At 34.3% G+C, this 21,570-nt stretch overlaps 6 protein-coding genes and 1 pseudogene across 7 annotated transcripts, besides 9 other annotated features; all 7 read left to right on the forward strand.

Annotated features, from left to right (window-relative positions):
- Positions 1 to 21,570: part of a mobile genetic element that runs on past both edges of the window.
- Positions 22 to 130: a mobile genetic element.
- Positions 272 to 380: a mobile genetic element.
- Positions 522 to 630: a mobile genetic element.
- Positions 751 to 812: a mobile genetic element.
- Positions 997 to 1,588, forward strand: TVAGG3_0985060 (organellar and viral DNA polymerase type B; the record flags this gene model as incomplete). Its single annotated transcript, XM_051254013.1, has 1 exon — positions 997 to 1,588. A coding segment is annotated over one exon (592 nt), but the record flags the coding sequence as incomplete, so codon positions are not given.
- Positions 1,687 to 1,935, forward strand: TVAGG3_0985070 (organellar and viral DNA polymerase type B; the record flags this gene model as incomplete). The annotated part of the gene is made up of 1 exon (XM_051254014.1): positions 1,687 to 1,935. The coding sequence occupies one exon, from the start codon at positions 1,687 to 1,689 to the stop codon at positions 1,933 to 1,935; it is 249 nt and encodes an 82-aa protein (XP_051079588.1).
- Positions 12,733 to 13,691, forward strand: TVAGG3_0985080 (annotated as a pseudogene). Its single transcript has one exon. A coding segment is annotated over exon 1 (959 nt).
- On the forward strand, positions 14,067 to 14,706 carry TVAGG3_0985090 (keratin-associated protein family; the record flags this gene model as incomplete). Its single annotated transcript, XM_051254015.1, has 1 exon — positions 14,067 to 14,706. A coding segment is annotated over one exon (640 nt), but the record flags the coding sequence as incomplete, so codon positions are not given.
- Positions 17,388 to 17,496: a mobile genetic element.
- Positions 17,642 to 17,746: a mobile genetic element.
- Positions 17,888 to 17,996: a mobile genetic element.
- Positions 18,117 to 18,178: a mobile genetic element.
- On the forward strand, positions 18,363 to 19,084 carry TVAGG3_0985140 (organellar and viral DNA polymerase type B; the record flags this gene model as incomplete). The annotated part of the gene is made up of 1 exon (XM_001584119.2): positions 18,363 to 19,084. A coding segment is annotated over one exon (722 nt), but the record flags the coding sequence as incomplete, so codon positions are not given.
- On the forward strand, positions 20,187 to 20,544 carry TVAGG3_0985150 (KilA, N-terminal/APSES-type HTH, DNA-binding family; the record flags this gene model as incomplete). The annotated part of the gene is made up of 1 exon (XM_051254016.1): positions 20,187 to 20,544. A coding segment is annotated over one exon (358 nt), but the record flags the coding sequence as incomplete, so codon positions are not given.
- On the forward strand, positions 20,856 to 21,014 carry TVAGG3_0985160 (uncharacterized protein; the record flags this gene model as incomplete). Its single annotated transcript, XM_051254017.1, has 1 exon — positions 20,856 to 21,014. The coding sequence occupies one exon, from the start codon at positions 20,856 to 20,858 to the stop codon at positions 21,012 to 21,014; it is 159 nt and encodes a 52-aa protein (XP_051079591.1).

Genomic DNA, 21,570 nt, shown 5'->3' on the forward strand with positions numbered 1-21,570 from the left:
ATTCATCCTATGGCGCCGAAAAAATTTTGGTGAAATGCGACCACATTTCACCAAAATTTCTCGGCGCCATATAGAGAACTAGAGCCTGTGAGGTACTGATACTATCCATGTACCTCGCAGGCTCTAGTTCCAAGCCAAAATGGCTAAAAATTGCCCGCAATTGTTCACATTGCGGGCAATTTTTAGCCATTTTGGCTGGGAATTGGAGGGTGAGAGTAGTATTGTATGAAATAATATCTCTCACCCTCCAATTCATCCTATGGCGCCGAAAAAATTTTGGTGAAATGCGACCACATTTCACCAAAATTTCTCGGCGCCATATAGAGAACTAGAGCCTGTGAGGTACTGATACTATCCATGTACCTCGCAGGCTCTAGTTCCAAGCCAAAATGGCTAAAAATTGCCCGCAATTGTTCACATTGCGGGCAATTTTTAGCCATTTTGGCTGGGAATTGGAGGGTGAGAGTAGTATTGTATGAAATAATATCTCTCACCCTCCAATTCATCCTATGGCGCCGAAAAAATTTTGGTGAAATGCGACCACATTTCACCAAAATTTCTCGGCGCCATATAGAGAACTAGAGCCTGTGAGGTACTGATACTATCCATGTACCTCGCAGGCTCTAGTTCCAAGCCAAAATGGCTAAAAATTGCCCGCAATTGTTCACATTCCCATCTTTTGTTGGTAAGACGAAGAATATGAAATAAATTATGAAGAAGATAATGATGAATAAAATATCACTTTTTATATTTTTGACACGTAAAGTTGTCACTTTTCTGTCAAACGGTTTTTATCGTTTTCGTATATAACAATGGTACCATTTATTTACACCAAAAAATAATGTTTATGTTAGAATGTTAGATCTAACACGTTTTCTAACCACTTTTCTAACATGGTCTAAAACTCTCGAAAATCATGAATTTTTGACATTTCCTTATGAAAGAAAAATAACGCTAATTTTTTCTAAGAAAAATTTTTATCTTGTATGTAAAGATATGATTTCAACAATCGGCACAACAACAATTCAAACTACAGCACCAAACTCGTTAGTCATGAATCCAACATCTATGTTAGTAGAGATGAAAAGCTTCATTCCTTCTTCATATACTTTCGAAACAAAAATCCAGAAGATAAAGCAAGAACTTTTAACAAGTAATTTAGACTGTAGTGCGAAAGATGAAACAAATGAACAGTATCTTTATGAAATGCAGGACATTATTGACCATTTACCCAAATTGCCTGAAATCCAACAACAAAAACTAACTATTCCTGAATTCGACGAAATTGAAGTCAAAACAACTGACTCAGTAGAAATAAAGAAGTTCATACGTAAAGTAAATTATGAATTCCTTGGTTTTCATTGCAACCATAAAGTTATGGACAAAGATTGCGACATGGTTTATAAGAATGTTTCTGACATATATAAATCTGAAGAATTTAAGACCTACGATAACTTTGTTTCATTAGTTGCTGAATGTGTTTGGGAAATAAGAGATAAAGATAGAAGAGGCAAAGTATGGAACGAACAACTAAGACCCGCTATGTTTGAGATGAAGAGAGCAATTGACGCCTTAGTTGTTTTAGCAGGTCAAATTTCAATGTATAACGCAAAAATGAACCCGCAATGTTCAAAATGTAAGGCAGCGATGAGGAAATATAACTACTCCGTCAAAGAGATAGAAAGAATGAGAAACGACTATGCAGATTTAAAGAAAGAAGTAGAAAAGCCAGCAGAAGATAAAATGGACATGTTAGCATTTCTGAACAAAAATTATCCAACTGCTGACGATTTCCTTCTATCTGACGTCAAGAAGAAATATAAAGAAACCTTCGGCATTGTTAAAACATTCGATGTACTAAAAGAAGAAATAGAAGCTACAAAACTGTTTAAAGTCATGAACCATCGCAACATATACCATGTAAAACGCTTGTAAATAGTTATGTTAGAAAAGAGGTTAGAAAACGTGTTAGATCTAACATGCTAACAAAACATTATTTTTGCTGAATTCAGCACAAAATTCTGAGTAAAATGACATATGGCACGTGTCAAACCGTTGAGTTTTCACAAATTTTAAAAATTGCTGCGGAAAGTTCGTCAAAAAAGTGAAGGTTCCCGACGGTTTCAAACCGCCATACTTTACATGAAGATAGTTTACAATGTCAACTAAATATCATGTACGATAGAAACGGTTATGTAAAGTTTACATTTTGTAAAGTTTTGTCCTGATTCAAGACAAGTCTTGTATTTTTCAGAACAAGTCTTGTATTTTTTCAGAACAAGTCTTGTCCTGATTCAGAACAAGACTTGCACTTTTTAGTCAGTTTTTCTTGTAAAGTTCTCAAATTTGAGAACAATTGTCCTGATTCAAGACAAGTCTTGTATTTTTTCAGAACAAGTCTTGTATTTTTTCAAGACAAATCTTGTCCTGATTCAAGACAAGTCTTGCACTTTTTCAGGAAATCCTATCGTCCAACTACAAATGTCACTTTTCAACATGATTGCATTTTGGTCGGGGGACAACTTTCTCTCAATTTTGCCACTTTTTCTATCGTCGTGTTTTGTCACTTTTCCCTCAGGGTGTGTGTCAGAAAATATCCAAAATCTTTATAGCCTCGTATCTCCTTCAATTCTTGACGTTTGACATGTATGACACACCATTCAATTCAGAATTATGTGCTGAATCTATGACCTTCATTTGTTCGTGACTTCTTTTCACATATGTAAACATGAATTTTAACATTTCTTTATCACAGAAAAATAAAGTTAGTTTTATTTTTTATTTATTTTTTTATTTTGTATGTAAAGACAGTAATGTCAACATCAGAGAACACAACAACTGCTATCGTTCATGAAGCATTAATGAAGAATACGAGTACATACAGTATAACAAACAGTTACGTCTCATTCGTCGGTCAAAGATGACATGTATCAAATGCAAAGTATAATGAACGCTCTTCTTTCTACAAAGCAAGCATATCATTGGTTTGAAAACCAACAGGAAAAGAACTTTTAGAAGAACATATGATTGCTTCCCTCGGAAAACGAGGGAAGAGATTCCGTACGAAAATCGCAAGAATTTGGCACCTGGTTTGAAAGGTTATTATGTTCATAGACTTTTAGTAAATGCTGTAGCAATGTGGGCTTTCACCTCGTTATGCTTGTTATATTTTCATGATGTTAGATGAACTATATAAAAGCAAACGTGGAGAGATGGAAAAGAAACTTCAAGCAAAAGATGAAGTCATTGAATCCAAAGACAAAAGCATACAGAAAAGAATACCACGTTCGGTACCAAAAGGAAAGGAAAAGAGTTATAAGATGATATATACTGAAGAGTTGGAGAAAGAAAGAAAGATAGAGATATGGTTATGTTGCATTTAGTCAGAAGAAACAACAAAAGCTTTTATGACCTTGCTAAGATTTACAAATCTGACAGAAACTGGTTCTATCGTGAAAACTTACCGATTTCAATGACACCGAATGAGCAAATAAAGGAAATTGTCAAAAATACTCTTCCTCAAACACACTATTGACATCAAAGGTTGCACAATACTTACATTCAAAGAAGACTTAACATTACTGAAGGAAAAAATAACAGAATATTTCGATAACTCAAAGAGGAAGAATAAAAAAATCTAAGCTAATTTTATTTTTTTTATAAAATTTTATCTCATATGAAAGAACATGAATTTAGAATATTCGGAACTCATGACAGAAGAAGAGAACGAACAACATGTAAAAGATTATGCAAAATTTCTGAAGACATACAAAGCATTTAAACAATATCTAAATGCTTCTAAAGATTATGCAAAATTTCTGAAGGTATATAAAGCTTATGAAAAAGCGTATGAAAAGTTTATACATTGGGGAATTGTTGTAAAATATCGATATGAAGACTAACCAAAAATATATTTTTGCTTAAATGACGTCAGGGTCAATTTCTTCAACCATTTCACTTCCTTCGTCAATGTCAATAGAAGCTTCTTCAACCTTTGTAAGAACTTTTGTATAACATCTTTGTTCTTATTGTTTTCAGAGATGAAGAATAATATTTCACATTTGTTTCACCCTCTTATATTCTTTTCTGTTCGGAAAGATTCATAGCAATACTGAAGAAGTCAATGTTGGAGTTCTTTATAATATATAATGAGTATCTTTGACATTCACGAAGAAACCCTTTTGTTTCAAAACTACTGCTAACTCTTGTGAAGTATAACGTTTGCGGTCAATGACAATAGCTAATGGTCTGACATACTGACCAAACTTAGATTCTTTCACAAACTTCTTGTTAAAGATAACATTGACGTTTGAAGCATTATTGAACTCATTCTTGATGACAGTAGCGAGAGCATTGTATGAAAAGAACTTGCAATCTTGCATGTGTTTCATTAAAATAAAAATATTAAATTATTTTGAAAAATAACTTAAAAAAAATCTAATCTAATTTTTTCAAAAATATTTTTTTTATTTCCTACTAAAGATGTATCGGAAGTTGTCTAAGTTAGAACACTCGGAAATAAAACAACTTCTTACAGAAGCTAATATAGATGTTGCAAAGCATTACACAACAAACAAAAAGGCACTCGCTGACATCCTCAATGACTATAATGGTGAAATAACTTATGATAGAATTCATGAGTTCATAAAGCCGCAACGCGGCGAGGACGAAGTCCATGCAAGAGCATTTCCTTTAAATGACGTTGCTATTGACTTATATCATAGACGTTCAATACCTCATGAAGTAAGAAGAGAAATGTTTGACATAACAAATGCAAACGTTGGTCATACTCGTAAAGCTCTTTCACATGACGTTCGTCAAGAGATGTTTGACATAACAAATGCAAACGTTGGTGAAACAAGAAGAGCTGTACCACATGAAGTAAGAAGAGAAATGTTTGACATAACAAATGCAAACGTTGGTGAAACACGAAAGAGAGATGACACACTGAAACAACAGAGAAGAGAGATGTTTAAAAGTGCTATAGAACAAGTTCGCAAAGCTAATATGTCATTCGTTCCATTGACGACAAACCAAAAGAAGGTGAGAGATGGTTAAAGAAAGATGAAGAAATAGGAAGAGAATGTGAAGTCAGGCAATAGACTCATTGACTTTAACATCGAAGCTTTAGATGAACCAAACAGAGACTACTTACACAAACATTTTGGTAAGGTTTTCATGAGACTCTTAGAGAAAATTAAAATAAACTCCCAACAGAGATGGATGGTATGTTATAAACTTGGTGGAAAGTATGAATGTTCTACGTTAAACCTCAATAATATTGGAACATTACTACATCAGCTCTTGAAGGAGAACTTTATATCAGAGATAGAAGCAAATGCTGCAGGTATTGTTGAAATGCACTATGACTTCTTCTTGACAAACATAAAGAATCTTACGAAATAAAGATGTATGATTTAACAGAATATGAAGGCTTAACGATGTCAGATGTAAAGAAAGGCAAACCAAAAAAGAGACCATATAGAGATGAAAGCACACTGACAAATGACCAGAAAGCCATTTTGGAAGCTCTTAAGCATAGTAAAGCTGTAACAAAAATGACTTAGACGCATGACAACAGTGTTTGAAATCTCATAAACACAATCTCTCGAGTATATAATGAACTTGCATATGCTACATTAAATATGTTATAGCGGACAAGAAACCTGTTCATTATATAACTTTCAAGACGAACAGATTATTAACGGACTACATGCGTATTTACACGAAGTGAATGAAAGCGAAGACAAAAATGTTAATCAAAGAGATATAAATACATTCGTGCTAAAGGTTTATGACATAAGCTGTACTGTACAGTATTGAATGTAGCATAAGCACCAGAAGCATTTCGGTTATACCGTGACATTTTAGCCTCTAACTTTCAATGTTAACGGTGTATTTAGTTGAAACAAGATTTTATTGTTAAGAGTTAAGGCAAAAATAACGTTTGAAGATGCTATTACAACAGTAAAAGCTGACAAAGTTGAACTCGAAGCAACGACACAAAGTTTTTGAAAACTCATAAACACACAAATCTCGATATAAATGAATATTCATTAGCTACATTAGACAGTAAAGCCTAGACACAGAACCATACACATAAATCCATTCACTACTGTTAGAGCAGGACGACATAATATTTGAAACTTTGACCCTTAGGTTCAAGCTGCACCATTAGAAAATCCAAGTTACAAGCGTAAAAGATTACTCTCTAACAGTTTTAGATAAGAGTGCAGGAACATGAAAGTCATGCCAGAAACTTTGAAGCATATGAACTACCAACAATGTTAGCATAAGAAAAGCCAGACAAAACTTATGTAGATGAAGACCTATCAAAGAAATTTTCGAAACAGATACAATGACATTAAACAGAAAATTTTATAAATGGTGAACCAGCAACTCATTTGAATTTGTTTAGAGGTCTTCAAACCAGATACTTTTTGAATTTTTCTTGATAAATTCTATTGAACTAACTTACATTATAAAAGTGGAACAAAATGCAACATTTTCATCCGGGAGATAATTCCAAATTGGTATTTAATGAATAAGTTCTTTAGATATGTTTATAGAAGTTATTAGCATTATTGATTTATATATCCTATAGAGTGTTTAACGTCCTATGAATCCAATAAATCCAAACACTTTATTTGTGGTAGATGGTATGAAATAGTTGACAGTTTTCCATTTACACACAATACTCAGTTCAATGACAGATTGGAGGTTACAAAGAAATATAGGTATTGAAAACCTTTCCTTCACATATGCATTACGGTTCAGTGGAAGAAATCTGTGGAAGGAAACCCATTCACATTCCAATAACAAAAAGAGGTTATACAAATCTTGCAGCGGGTTCGGATAGAAGGGAATGCATAGATATAATAACAACTGACCCCAAAGTGTTTAGCACAAGGATATTTTTCTGTGGAACTGCAGGAAATCATACACATGTTGTATGCTGGTATTACAGACCAGCAGGTAATGGAAAGATTTATATGCCTCCTTATATTAACATCACGCCATTGGATACGAGTTGGTTAAATTCTTTTAACTTTACATAAATGAGCTTGAAGAAGTATTCGAACAACATCATGTAGAGGTCATTTAAGAAATTCATGAAGGCTGCAAAGAGTTGGGGATTTTACTAACAGAGCTGAGTGAAAAGGTTCTTTGACACCAAAATGTGTACATCAAACAAAAATAAACCCTTACGACTACTTTTTACCAATTTACTTCCACAACACTCCTGACGCATACAAATTTGACCTCTCATCAAAAGCAGAAAAGGAGGACATCAAACCATTCCTCATCTTTCGATAAATGTTTACACTCGTAAAGCATATGATATCCACTTGAAAAATAAAGGAACTCGTGGAAGTGGTTAAGAGCTTTTACAAAAAGTTTTGTAGCAAGAACTATACCCAAGTACTTTATCACATCAGACAAAGACAAGTGCAATACCTCAGCAATTGAAATCACAGAATTTCTCCATTAATGCATAACATAACTCACTACACTACCGAAGACCATAACCCCCATAACATTACTCGGCATCATAAACCGCTTTCATAAGAACGCTCAGAGATTTAAATCAAGGCGAGTACCTTTACGAAGAAACAAATGAACATTTTCCTTCTCGAAGGTATATAATTCCTCAACACATTCCTACACAGGACATACACCTAAATTCATGACACACACAACAAGAAGAAGTAAGTATTTTACAAAAGAAAAACGAAGCCAACACAAAAATCATCAGAAATTCAATCACAATTTACCATCCATTCTGCTCTGCGTCAATAAAGTCGTGTATTCTTTGACGACAAACCGTTGACAAAAGAAACGTTTTAGGCTTAAAGTAGAAACTATTATATATAAGGACTCTACGCAAGGTACATGGACTATTTCTTAAACAGCTGCTGACGACTCTATTCGCGTTTTAACCTAGACATAAATTAGTTAAGTAGTAATGGCAAAACTTGCTGAACATTGGACGAAGCAAAGCGAGAGTTGGTGTACTTGACAATCTTTGGCTACAACATAACGATGACACTTATAAGCTAAGATATGAAGGAGGTTCTGAAGTGTTATTCACCAATCTAAGCAACTTGAGGAGAGTCAAAGCAACACATCTGGGCATTTAGACGCGGGAGTAACTGGAAGACAAAAACCTATGCAAGAAAGAATAAGACATTCTTTCTAAACTTTTTTCTATTAGATGTAATCAGGACATGAATGAAACAGTCAGGAATTATTAATGGTCTTATATACGAAAAAGAGATCTTGACATTTGTTTCAGATCTCAGTAAAAGTGACCTATTTACATGTCAAAAAATGAATGAGATTATAGTAATTAAAACTTGAGGGTGAGAGCTAGTATTGTAACTGATAAATATCTTCCTCACCCTCCAATTACTTATGGCGCCGAAAAAATTTTGGTGAAATGCGACGACATTTCACCAAATTTTCTCGGCGCCACTATAGAGAACTAGGCTGTGAGTACTGATTACCTATCCATTGTCTCGCAGGGCTCTTAGTTCCAAGCCAAAATGGCTAAAAATTGCCCGCCAATTGTTCACATTGCGGGCAATTTTAGCCATTTTGGCTGGGAATTGGAGGGTGAGAGTAGTATTGTAATCGAAATAAATATCTTCTACCCTCCAAATTCATCTTGGCGCCGAAAAATATTTTGGTGAAATTGCGACACATGATTTCACCATAAATTTCTCGGCGCCATATATAGAGAACTAGAGCCTGTTGAGGTACTGATTACTATCCATGTACCTTCGCAGGCTCTAGTTCCAAGCCAAAATGGCTTAAAATTGCCCGCAATTGTTCACATTGCGGCAATTTTTTAGCATTTTGCTGAGGGAATTGGGAGGGTGAGAGTAGTTATTGTATGAAATAATATTCTCTCACCCTCCCAATTCATTCCACTATGGCGCCGAACAAAAATTTTGGTGAAAATGCGACCAACTATTCAATCAAAATTTCTCGCGCCATATAGAGAACTAGGAAGCCTGTTGAGGTACTGGATACTATCCATGTACCTCGCAGGCCTCTGTTCCCAAGCCAAAATGGCTAAAAATTAGCCCGCACATTGTTCACAATTGCGGGCAATTTTTTTAGCCATTTATGGCTGGGAATTGGAGGGTGAGAGTAGTATTGTATGAAATAATACTCCTCAGCCTCCAACTTCATCCTATGAGCGCCGAAAACAATTTGGTGAAAATGCGACCAATCACCAAAATTTCTTCGGCGCCATTATAGGAGAACTAGAGCTGTGACAGGTACTGATACTATCAATGTTACCTCGCAGGCTCTAGATTCCAGCCAATAATGGCTAAAACATTGTCCCGCAATTGTCACCATTCCCATCTTTTTTGGTTAAGAGAAAGAATATGAATAACATTATGAAGAAGATAAATGATGAATAAAAATAATCACATTTTTATATTTTTGAACACGCTAAAGTTGTCACTTCTTTCTGTCAACGGTTTTTATCGTTTTCGTATATTAACAATGGTACCATTTTATTACACCAAAAAATAATGTTTATGTTAGAATGTTAGATCTAACCGCGTTTTCTAACCAACTTTTTCTAAACATGGTCTAAAACTTCTTCGAAAATCATGAATTATTTGACATTTTCCTTATGAAGAGAAAATAACGCTAATTTTATTTCCTAAGAAAAAATTTTTATCTTGTATGTAAAGATATGATTTCACTCGGCACAACAACAATTCAAACTACGCACAAAACTCGTAGGTCATGGAATCCAACATCTATGTTTGTAGAGTAAAAGCTTCATTCCTTTCTTCATATACTTTCGAAACAAAAATTCCAGAAGAATAAAGCAAGAACTTAACAAAGTAATTTAGACTTGGTAGTGCTGCAAGATGGAAACAAATGAACACGTATCTTTATGAAATGACAGGACATTTATTGACCATTTTACCCAAATTGCCTGACATACACAACGAACAAAACTAACTATTCCTGAATTCGAAGAAATTGAGATCACAAAAAAACTTACTCAGTAGAAATAAGAAAGTTCATACGTAAAAGTAAATTATGAATTCTTGGTTTTCATTGCAACCGTAAAGTTAATGGACAAGATTGGACATGGTTTATAAGGAATGTTTCTTGGACATCATAAATAAATCTGAAGATTTAGACCTACGATAACTTGTTTCATTTAGTTGCTGAACTGTGTTGGGAAATAAGAGATAAAGATGCAAGAGGCAAAGTATGGAACGAAAAACTAAGACCCGCTATGTTTGAGTGAAGAAGCAATTGACGCCTTAGTTGTTTTAGCAGGTCAAATTTCATGCTGTAATAAACCGCAAAATGAACCCGCACAATGTTCAAAATGTAAGGCAGCGATGGAGGAAATATAACTACTCCGTTCAAAGAGATTAGAAAGAAATGAAACGCTATGCAGATTTAAAGAAAGAAGTAAAACAGCAGCAGAGATAAACATGGGACATGTTAGCATTTTGAACAAAAATATCCAACTGCTGAGCAATTTCCTTCTACTCTGACGTCAAGAAAGGAAATATAAAGAAACCTTCGGCATTGTTAAAATATTCGATGTACTAAAAGAAGCAATATAGAAGTACAAAAACTTTTAAAGTCATGAACCATCGCAACATATAACCATGTTTAAAAACGTGTATAAAGTTATGTTAGAAAAGGAGGTTAGAAAACGTGTTAGATTAACATGCCTAACATAACATCTATTTTTGCTGAATTCAGCACAAATTCTAGTAAAATGAATATGGGCACGTTCCAACCCGTTGAGGATTTCACAATTTTTTAAAAAAATTGCTGCGGAAAGTTCGTAAAAAAGTTGAAGGTCTCCCGACGGTTTCAAACCCCATACTTTTACATGAAGATAGTTTACAATGTTCAACAAATATCATTGTAGATAGAAACGGTTTATGTAACGTTTACATTTTTGTTAAATGTTTGTCCTGATTTCAAGACAAGTCTCTGTATTTTTCAGAACAATCTTTTATTTTTTCAGAACAAGTCTTGTCCTGATTCAGAACAAGATATGCACTTTTTCATGTCAGTTTTTTTTGTAAAGTTCCTCAAATTATGAGAACAATTGTTCCTGATTCAAGACAAGTGCTTTGTAATTTTTTTCGCAACAAGTCTTGTATTTTTCAAGACAAATCTTGTCCTGATTCAAGACAAGTCTTGCACTTTTTTCAGGAAAACCTTCGTCTCAACTCTTACAATGTCACTTTTCACCATGATTTGCATTTGGTCGCGGGAACAACTCTTCTCTCAATTTTTGCCACTTTTTCTATCGTTCCGTGTTTTGTCACTTTTTCCCTCAGGGTGTTGTAGTCAGAAAATATCCAAATATCTTTAATAGCCTTCGTATCTCTTTCAATTCTTGACGGTTTGAACATGTATGACACCATTCAATTTCAGAATTATGTGCTGAATCTTATGACCTTCATTTGTTTCGTTGACTTCTTTTCCATATTTAAACAAATGAATTTTTTAACATTTCTTTATCACAGAAAAATAAAGTTCAGTATTTATCTTTTTATTTATTCTTTTTATTTGTATGTACACGACAGTAATGTCACATCAGAGAACAACAACAACTGCTAATCCGTTTCATAAGCATTAATTGAAGAATACGCAGTTACATCAAGTATAACAAACAGTTACGTCTATTCGTTCGGTCAAAGATTGACACTGTTATCAAATGCAACAGGTATAATGAACGCTCTTTCTTTCTACAAAGCAAGATATATTGGTTTTTGAAACACCAAAAACCAGGGGGGCAAAAAAGGAAAAAAACTTTTTTTTAGAAGGGCAAAGGAATTTCCCTCATACTGATTGCTTCCCTCGAATGACTGGCATAACTAACTCATTTGTTTCATCAAACAGCAACAACCAAAGTTCATGACCTAATACATAACATTCATACTTTATATTTTTAGCTCTGAGTTCTCTTGTAAGCTGTTGCATTTAATATTTTCTAAAAAGTCAACTTCAACAGTCATTCGCACTGGTGCCTTCAGTTCTACAGGCTCTCCTTGAAAGTCAACAAGTCTGAATTGCATGTCTTTCAAATTATGAGGACTAATGCGAACCCATTTACCTAAATGAGTTGCTATGACAGGAACGTTTGGAATGAACATTGAATTGACTGCATAACAGAAGGATTTATATTCTACTGAACCTTTACTATTAACTCCTGAAATACCTGTGACATTAGCTATTTTGACTCAACGTACAAACAATTACCATAACATACGTATGGAACAGATTTCATCTCAATCGTTTTGTCAACACTTTTCAAAGGAAATGTCATATGGTATGCTCCCAGAAGAAGTTGTACTCTATGACTCATTCTTGGTATCTTGAACTCTTTCTTGCTACTGAACTTCAATGTTCCCTCAGAAGAGAGTTCGACATCTATGTTGTCAATAGTTTCTTCATTTATGAGAGTATCTATGACTCCAGCAATTTTATCTATTCTGTACTCGGCTCTGTTAGGAAATGTTACAACACTTCTTTTGTCATCTATTTCAATCTCTATGAAATCTGTTTCATCTGTTATGACAAAAGTTGCGATAGTATTGAAGTCAACAACTCTGAAAGCAAGCGCTTCATTCTGAAGACCTAAGTTTGTTTGTAGCTTTACTGTCCCGTATTCGTTTGGGTCTGTACTTTGCAAATAGAACAACATTTTATTCTCATTAAAATATGACTATTGCTGCATATGCGTATGAAACAAATGAAGCAAGAAGAGCACATGAACTAGTAAACGAAAACTCAACTTTAACCATTGAAGGCAATGATTTAGTCATTGACGATGGAAAAACTAAAAAAGTCATTGATTTCGATACTTTTAACACTTATGACCCATTCATTACAACAAGCAAGGTTCCCATCATAAATGATGGAACGGTGCAATATATAAATTCTACAGTAGATGCCTCATTAGTGAAAGTATTAAATGTTCTCATTGAATTGTTAAAGAGCTTTCGATTTGACGACAACATTAAATGCCTAAAGAATTTAGTCATGAATGAGAAACAAATTCTCGGCGTTGCTGGTAGCAGTAATGATGTACACCTTATGACATTAGAATATTATAACGAACATAAAGATGAACTGAAAGGAGAGAAGGGTGACACGGACCTCAAGGACCACAAGGAATACAAGGAATACAAGGAATACAAGGAATACAAGGACCTCAAGGCGAAAACGGTTTGGATGGAAAGGATGGAAAGGATGGAAAAACTGCTAAATCATGGATATGGGACCTTATAAATACTGGTTTAACAGCTGCTTCATATGGAGTTCTTCAATACCAAATCGGAAAGATATGGGCGGTACTTGGTGAAGAAGTTTTAAATGACGTTAAAAATGCTTTGAACTTCATTTCAAATGGTTCGGATACTATTAAAACTTTATCTGGTTGGATGCAAGAAACAAGGAGTCAAATAGATACTGTAAGACGTATAGCAAACAATGCACGTACGGGATTGGATACTTTACGACAAGCACAAAATACACTAAAGGAAGCAAATGATATTCTTGGCTCAGTATCAGACATGCATGAAGATTGGCTTAAAGGTATTGACAAATCTTTAAAAAATCACAGTCAGTCTATTGCTGACTACAAGAAAAGTATAGATTTTTTACATAGTGCTATGGACGTACATGATGGAAGCATAAGGAACTTACTTAATGCTAACAATAACTTACCAGGAACTATTAAAGCATTTATAAAGTCCTTTGTAAAACCCGGTGCTCTAACATTTAGGTCTTTGAGAGCAAGAGCATTGAAGTCAAGAGATGCAGAAACTCCAACAGAACCTACAGAAGGAACTGAAACAACAGAAACTCCAAAAGAACCACCAAAACCAACAGCTAATGAAATATTGTTCGAATATTTTCCAAGGTACTCTGTTCTCATTGCATACATTCAAGAAATACTTAAGAAAGCAGACTTGACTTTAGGAGATGATGAAAGTTCTGTATATCTTTCGTTCCAGTTTCAAATAGCAGAACTTTTGAGACAGATATGCTTAATGTATGACAACATCTCTGATTTCACAAGATATGATGACGACCATGACCCCGAACACGGTGAAGAAGAAGTTTTACAAACATCCATTAAGACAGGAAAGGTTTTAACTCAAAGTCTCATTATTGACACCAAAGATGGCGAAGTGGACGTTCTTCAAGAGCTGAAGAAAAATACTTCTTCGGGAGGTGGTGGTAGGCATGAACTTGAAATAAATGAGATAGAAGAGAAATTAGCCGAAAAAGCAGATAAAGAACATAAACACAATATCTCCGATATAAATGAACTTCAAGCTACATTAAATAGTAAAGCGGACAAAAATGAACTTGACGCAATGAACAAAGTTTTGAAATCTCATAAACACAACATCTCCGATATAAATGAACTTCAAGCTACATTAAATAGTAAAGCGGACAAGAACCATGTTCATTATATAACTTCAGACGAACAGATTATAACGGACTACCATGGATATTTAACACGAAGTGATGAAGCGAAGACAAAAAATGTTAATGAAAGAAGATATAAATACATTCGTGCTAAAGGTTATGACATAAGCTGTACTGTACAGTATGATGTAGCTAAAGCACCAGAAGCATTTGGTTATACCGGTGAAATTTATGCCTCTACTTTCAATGTTAACGGTGTATTAGTTGAACCAAGATTTATGTTAAGAGTTAAGGCAAAAATAACGTTTGAAGATGCTATTAAAAGTAAAGCTGACAAAGTTGAACTCGAAGCAACGAACAAAGTTTTGAAATCTCATAAACACAACATCTCCGATATAAATGAACTTCAAGCTACATTAGACAGTAAAGCTGACAAGAACCATACACATAAATCCTTCACTACTGTTAGAGCAGACGACATAATATTGAACTTTGACCTTGGTTCAAGTGCACCATTAGAAAATCCAAGTACAAGCGTAAAAGATACTCTTAACAGTTTAGATAAGAGTTGCAGGAACATTGAAAGTCATGCCAGAAACTTTGAAGCATATGAACTACCAACAATGTTAGATAAGAAAGCAGACAAAACTTATGTAGATGAAGAACTATCAAAGAAATTTTCGAAACCAGATACAATGACATTTACAACAGAAATTATAAATGGTGAACCAGCAACTCCATTTGAATTTGTTAGAGGTCTTCAACCAGATACTTTTGAATTTTTCTTGGATAATTCTATTGAACTAACATTACATTATAAAAGTGGAACAAATGCAACATTTCATCCGGGAGATACATTCCAAATGGTATTTAATGACATAAGTTCTTTAGAATATGTTTATAGAGTTATGAGCATATATGATTTAATATATCCTATAGGAGCTGTTTATACGTCTATGAATCCAATAAATCCAAACACTTTATTTGGTGGTAGATGGTATGAAATAGTTGACAGTTTTCCATTCTACACTAATACTCAGTCAATGAAGATGGGAGGTTCAAAGAAAATAGGTATTGAAAACCTTCCTTCACATATGCATAGGTTCAGTGGAAAAACATCTGTGGAAGGAAACCATTCACATCAATAAAAAAAGAGGTTATACAAATCTTGCAGCGGGTTCGGATAGACAGGGAATGCATAGATAGTATCACAACTGACCCCAAAGATGTTAGCACAGGTATTTTCTGTGGAACTGCAGGAAATCATACACATGTTGTAGCTGGTATTACAGACCCAGCAGGTAATGGAAAAAGATTATATGCCTCCTTATATAACAATGCACGCTTGGATACGAGTTGGTTAAAATCTTTAAACTTTACATAAATGAGCTTGAAAGAAGTATTCGAACAACATCCATGGAGGTCATTTAAGAAATTCAATGAAGCTGCAAAGAGTTGGGATTTACTAACAGAGCTGAAGTGAAAAGTTCTTTGACAAAAATGTTGTTACATCAAACAAAAATAAACCCTTACGACTACTTTTTACCAATTACTCCAACACTCCTGACGCATACCAATTTGACACTCTTCATTCAAAGCAGAAAAGGAGGACATAAACCATTCCTCATCTTCATAAATGTTAACACTCGTAAAGCATATGCATATCCAATGAAAAATAAAGAACTCGTGAAGTGTTAAGAGTTTACAAAAGTTTGTAGCAGAACATAACCCAAGTACTTTTAACATCAGACCAAGACAGTGCATACCTCAGCAATGAAATCACAGAATTTCTCATTAAGCATAACATAACTCACTACACTACTGAAGACCATAACCATAACATACTCGGCATCATAAACCGCTTCATAAGAACGCTCAGAGATTTAAATCAAGAGCGAGACTTTACGAAGAAACAATGAAACATTTTCTCGAAGTATATAATTCCTCAACACATTCTACAACAGGACATACACCAAATTCAATGACACAACAACAAGAAGAAAAGTATATACAAAAGAACGAAGCCAAACACAAAATATCAGAAATTCAACACAATTTACCCTCATTCCTGGTACAAAAGTTCGTGTAGTTCTGACGACAAACCGTTGACAAAGAAACGTTTAAGGTTAAGTAAAATATTATATGTAGACTCTACGCAAGGTAATGGATATCTTATAAAAGCTGCTGACGACTCTATTGCGTTTTACCCTCGACATAAATTAGTTGAAAGTAGTAATGGCAAACTTGCTGAAACCATTGACGAAGCAAAGCGAGGAGTGGTTATTGAAATACTTGGCTACAACATAAACGATGACACTTATAAAGTAAGATATGAAGGAGGTGTTGAAGATGTTATACCATCTAAGAACTTGAGAGAGTCAAAGCCAACACATCTGGGACCATTAGAGCGGGAAGTACTGGAAAGACAAAAATATGCCAGAAAGAATAAGAAAATTCTTCTAAACTTTTTCATTAGATGTAAATCAGACATGAATGAGAACAGTCATGGAATTATTAATGGTCTTATATACGAAAAAAAGAGATCTGACATTGTGTCAGATCTCAGTAAAAGTGACATTTACATGTCAAAAAAATAGAATGAGTTTAAGTAATTAAAATTGAGGGTGAGAGTAGTATTGTATGAAATAATATCTCTCACCTCCAATTCATCCTATGGCGCCGAAAAAAATTTTGGTGAAATGCGACCACATTTCACCAAAATTTCTCGGCGCCATATAGAGAACTAGAGCCTGTGAGGTACTGATACTATCCATGTACCTCGCAGGCTCTAGTCCAAAGCCAAAATGGCTAAAAATTGCCCGCAATTGTTCACATTGCGGGCAATTTTTAGCCATTTTGGCTGGGAATTGGAGGGTGAGAGTAGTATTGTATGAAATAATATCTCTCACCCTCCAATTCATCCTATGGCGCCGAAAAAATTTTGGTGAAATGCGACCACATTTCACCAAAATTTCTCGGCGCCATAGAGAGAACTAGAGCCTGTGAGGTACTGATACTATCCATGTACCTCGCAGGCTCTAGTTCCAAGCCAAAATGGCTAAAAATTGCCCGCAATTGTTCACATTGCGGGCAATTTTTAGCCATTTTGGCTGGGAATTGGAGGTGAGAGTAGTATTGTATGAAATAATATCTCTCACCCTCCAATTCATCCTATGGCGCCGAAAAAATTTTTGGTGAAATGCGACCACATTTCACCAAAATTTCTCGGCGCCATATAGAGAACTAGAGCCTGTGAGGTACTGATACTATCCATGTACCTCGCAGGCTCTAGTTCCAAGCCAAAATGGCTAAAAATTGCCCGCAATTGTTCACATTGCGGGCAATTTTTAGCCATTTTGGCTGGGAATTGGAGGGTGAGAGTAGTATTGTATGAAATAATATCTCTCACCCTCCAATTCATCCTATGGCGCCGAAAAAATTTTGGTGAAATGCGACCACATTTCACCAAAATTTCTCGGCGCCATATAGAGAACTAGAGCCTGTGAGGTACTGATACTATCCATGTACCTCGCAGGCTCTAGTTCCAAGCCAAAATGGCTAAAAATTGCCCGCAATTGTTCACATTCCCATCTTTTGTTGGTAAGACGAAGAATATGAAATAAATTATGAAGAAGATAATGATGAATAAAATATCACTTTTTATATTTTTGACACGTAAAGTTGTCACTTTTCTGTCAAACGGTTTTTATCGTTTTCGTATATAACAATGGTACCATTTATTTACACCAAAAATAATGTTTATGTTAGAATGTTAGATCTAACACGTTTTCTAACCACTTTTCTAACATGGTCTAAAACTCTCGAAAATCATGAATTTTTGACATTTCCTTATGAAAGAAAAATAACGCTAATTTTTTTCTAAGAAAAATTTTTATCTTGTATGTAAAGATATGATTTCAACAATCGGCACAACAACAATTCAAACTACAGCACCAAACTCGTTAGTCATGAATCCAACATCTATGTTAGTAGAGATGAAAAGCTTCATTCCTTCTTCATATACTTTCGAAACAAAAATCCAGAAGATAAAGCAAGAACTTTTAACAAGTAATTTAGACTGTAGTGCGAAAGATGAAACAAATGAACAGTATCTTTATGAAATGCAGGACATTATTGACCATTTACCCAAATTGCCTGAAATCCAACAACAAAAACTAACTATTCCTGAATTCGACGAAATTGAAGTCAAAACAACTGACTCAGTAGAAATAAAGAAGTTCATACGTAAAGTAAATTATGAATTCCTTGGTTTTCATTGCAACCATAAAGTTATGGACAAAGATTGCGACATGGTTTATAAGAATGTTTCTGACATATATAAATCTGAAGAATTTAAGACCTACGATAACTTTGTTTCATTAGTTGCTGAATGTGTTTGGGAAATAAGAGATAAAGATAGAAGAGGCAAAGTATGGAACGAACAACTAAGACCCGCTATGTTTGAGATGAAGAGAGCAATTGACGCCTTAGTTGTTTTAGCAGGTCAAATTTCAATGTATAACGCAAAAATGAACCCGCAATGTTCAAAATGTAAGGCAGCGATGAGGAAATATAACTACTCCGTCAAAGAGATAGAAAGAATGAGAAACGACTATGCAGATTTAAAGAAAGAAGTAGAAAAGCCAGCAGAAGATAAAATGGACATGTTAGCATTTCTGAACAAAAATTATCCAACTGCTGACGATTTCCTTCTATCTGACGTCAAGAAGAAATATAAAGAAACCTTCGGCATTGTTAAAACATTCGATGTACTAAAAGAAGAAATAGAAGCTACAAAACTGTTTAAAGTCATGAACCATCGCAACATATACCATGTAAAACGCTTGTAAATAGTTATGTTAGAAAAGAGGTTAGAAAACGTGTTAGATCTAACATGCTAACATAAACATTATTTTTGCTGAATTCAGCACAAAATTCTGAGTAAAATGACATATGGCACGTGTCAAACCGTTGAGTTTTCACAAATTTTAAAAATTGCTGCGGAAAGTTCGTCAAAAAAGTGAAGGTTCCCGACGGTTTCAAACCGCCATACTTTACATGAAGATAGTTTACAATGTCAACTAAATATCATGTACGATAGAAACGGTTATGTAAAGTTTACATTTTGTAAAGTTTTGTCCTGATTCAAGACAAGTCTTGTATTTTTTCAGAACAAGTCTTGTATTTTTCAGACAACAAGTCTTGTCCTGATTCAGAACAAGACTTGCACTTTTTAGTCAGTTTTTCTTGTAAAGTTCTCAAATTTGAGAACAATTGTCCTGATTCAAGACAAGTCTTGTATTTTTTCAGAACAAGTCTTGTATTTTTTCAAGACAAATCTTGTCCTGATTCAAGACAAGTCTTGCACTTTTTCAGGAAATCCTATCGTCCAACTTTACAAATGTCACTTTTTCAACATGATTGCATTTTGGTCGGGGACAACTTTCTCTCAATTTTGCCACTTTTTCTATCGTCGTGTTTTGTCACTTTTCCCTCAGGGTGTGTGTCAGAAAATATCCAAAATCTTTATAGCCTCGTATCTCCTTCAATTCTTGACGGTTTGACATGTATGACACACCATTCAATTCAGAATTATGTGCTGAATCTTATGACCTTCATTTGTTCGTGACTTCTTTTCACATATGTAAACATGAATTTTTAACATTTCTTTATCACAGAAAAATAAAGTTAGTTTTATTTTTATTTATTTTTTTATTTTGTATGTAAAGACAGTAATGTCAACATCAGAGAACACAACAACTGCTATCGTTCATGAAGCCATTAATGAAGAATACGAGTACATACAGTATAACAAACAGTTACGTCTCATTCGTTCGGTCAAAGATGACATGTATCAAATGCAAAGTATAATGAACGCTCTTCTTTCTACAAAGCAAGCATATCATTGGTTTGAAAACCAACAGGCAAAAGAACTTTTAGAAGAATTTCCTCATATGATTGCTTCCCTCGGAAAACCGAGGGAAGAGATTCCGTACGAAAATCGCAAGAATTTGGCACCTGGTTTGAAAGGTTATTATGTTCATAGACTTTTAGTAAATGCTGTAGCAATGTGGGCTTCACCTCGTTATGCTTGTTATATTTTCATGATGTTAGATGAACTATATAAAGCAGAACGTGGAGAGATGGAAAAGAAACTTCAAGCAAAAGATGAAGTCATTGAATCCAAAGACAAAAGCATACAGAAAAGAATACCACGTTCGGTACCAAAAGGAAAGGAAAAGAGTTATAAGTATATGATATATACTGAAGAGTTGGAGAAAGAAGAAGATAGAGATATGGTTATGTTGCATTTAGTCAGAAGAAACAACAAAAGCTTTTATGACCTTGCTAAGATTTACAAATCTGACAGAAACTGGTTCTATCGTGAAAACTTACCGATTTCAATGACACCGAATGAGCAAATAAAGGAAATTGTCAAAAATACTCTTCCTCAAACACACTATGACATCAAAGGTTGCACAATACTTACATTCAAAGAAGACTTAACATTACTGAAGGAAAAAATAACAGAATATTTCGATAACTTCAAAGAGGAAGAATAAAAAAATCTAAGCTAATTTTATTTTTTTATAAAATTTTATCTCATATGAAAGAACATGAATTTAGAATATTCGGAACTCATGACAGAAGAAGAGAACGAACAACATGTAAAAGATTATGCAAAATTTCTGAAGACATACAAAGCATTTAAACAATATCTAAATGCTTCTAAAGATTATGCAAAATTTCTGAAGGTATATAAAGCTTATGAAAAAGCGTATGAAAAGTTTATACATTGGGGAATTGTTGTAAAATATCGATATGAAGACTAACCAAAAATATATTTTTGCTTAAATGACGTCAGGGTCAATTTCTTCAACCATTTCACTTCCTTCGTCAATGTCAATAGAAGCTTCTTCAACCTTTGGTAAGAACTTTTGTATAACATCTTTGTTCGTTATTGTTTTCAGAGATGAAGAATAATATTTCACATTTGTTTCACCCTTCTTATATTCTTTCTGTTCGGAAAGATTCATAGCAATACTGAAGAAGTCAATGTTGGAGTTCTTTATAATAGTATAATGAGTATCTTTGACATTCACGAAGAAACCTTTTGTT

The sequence above is a fragment of the Trichomonas vaginalis genome, chromosome I (genome assembly GCF_026262505.1).
Source record: "Trichomonas vaginalis G3 chromosome I, whole genome shotgun sequence".
Lineage (NCBI taxonomy): Eukaryota > Parabasalia > Trichomonadida > Trichomonadidae > Trichomonas > Trichomonas vaginalis.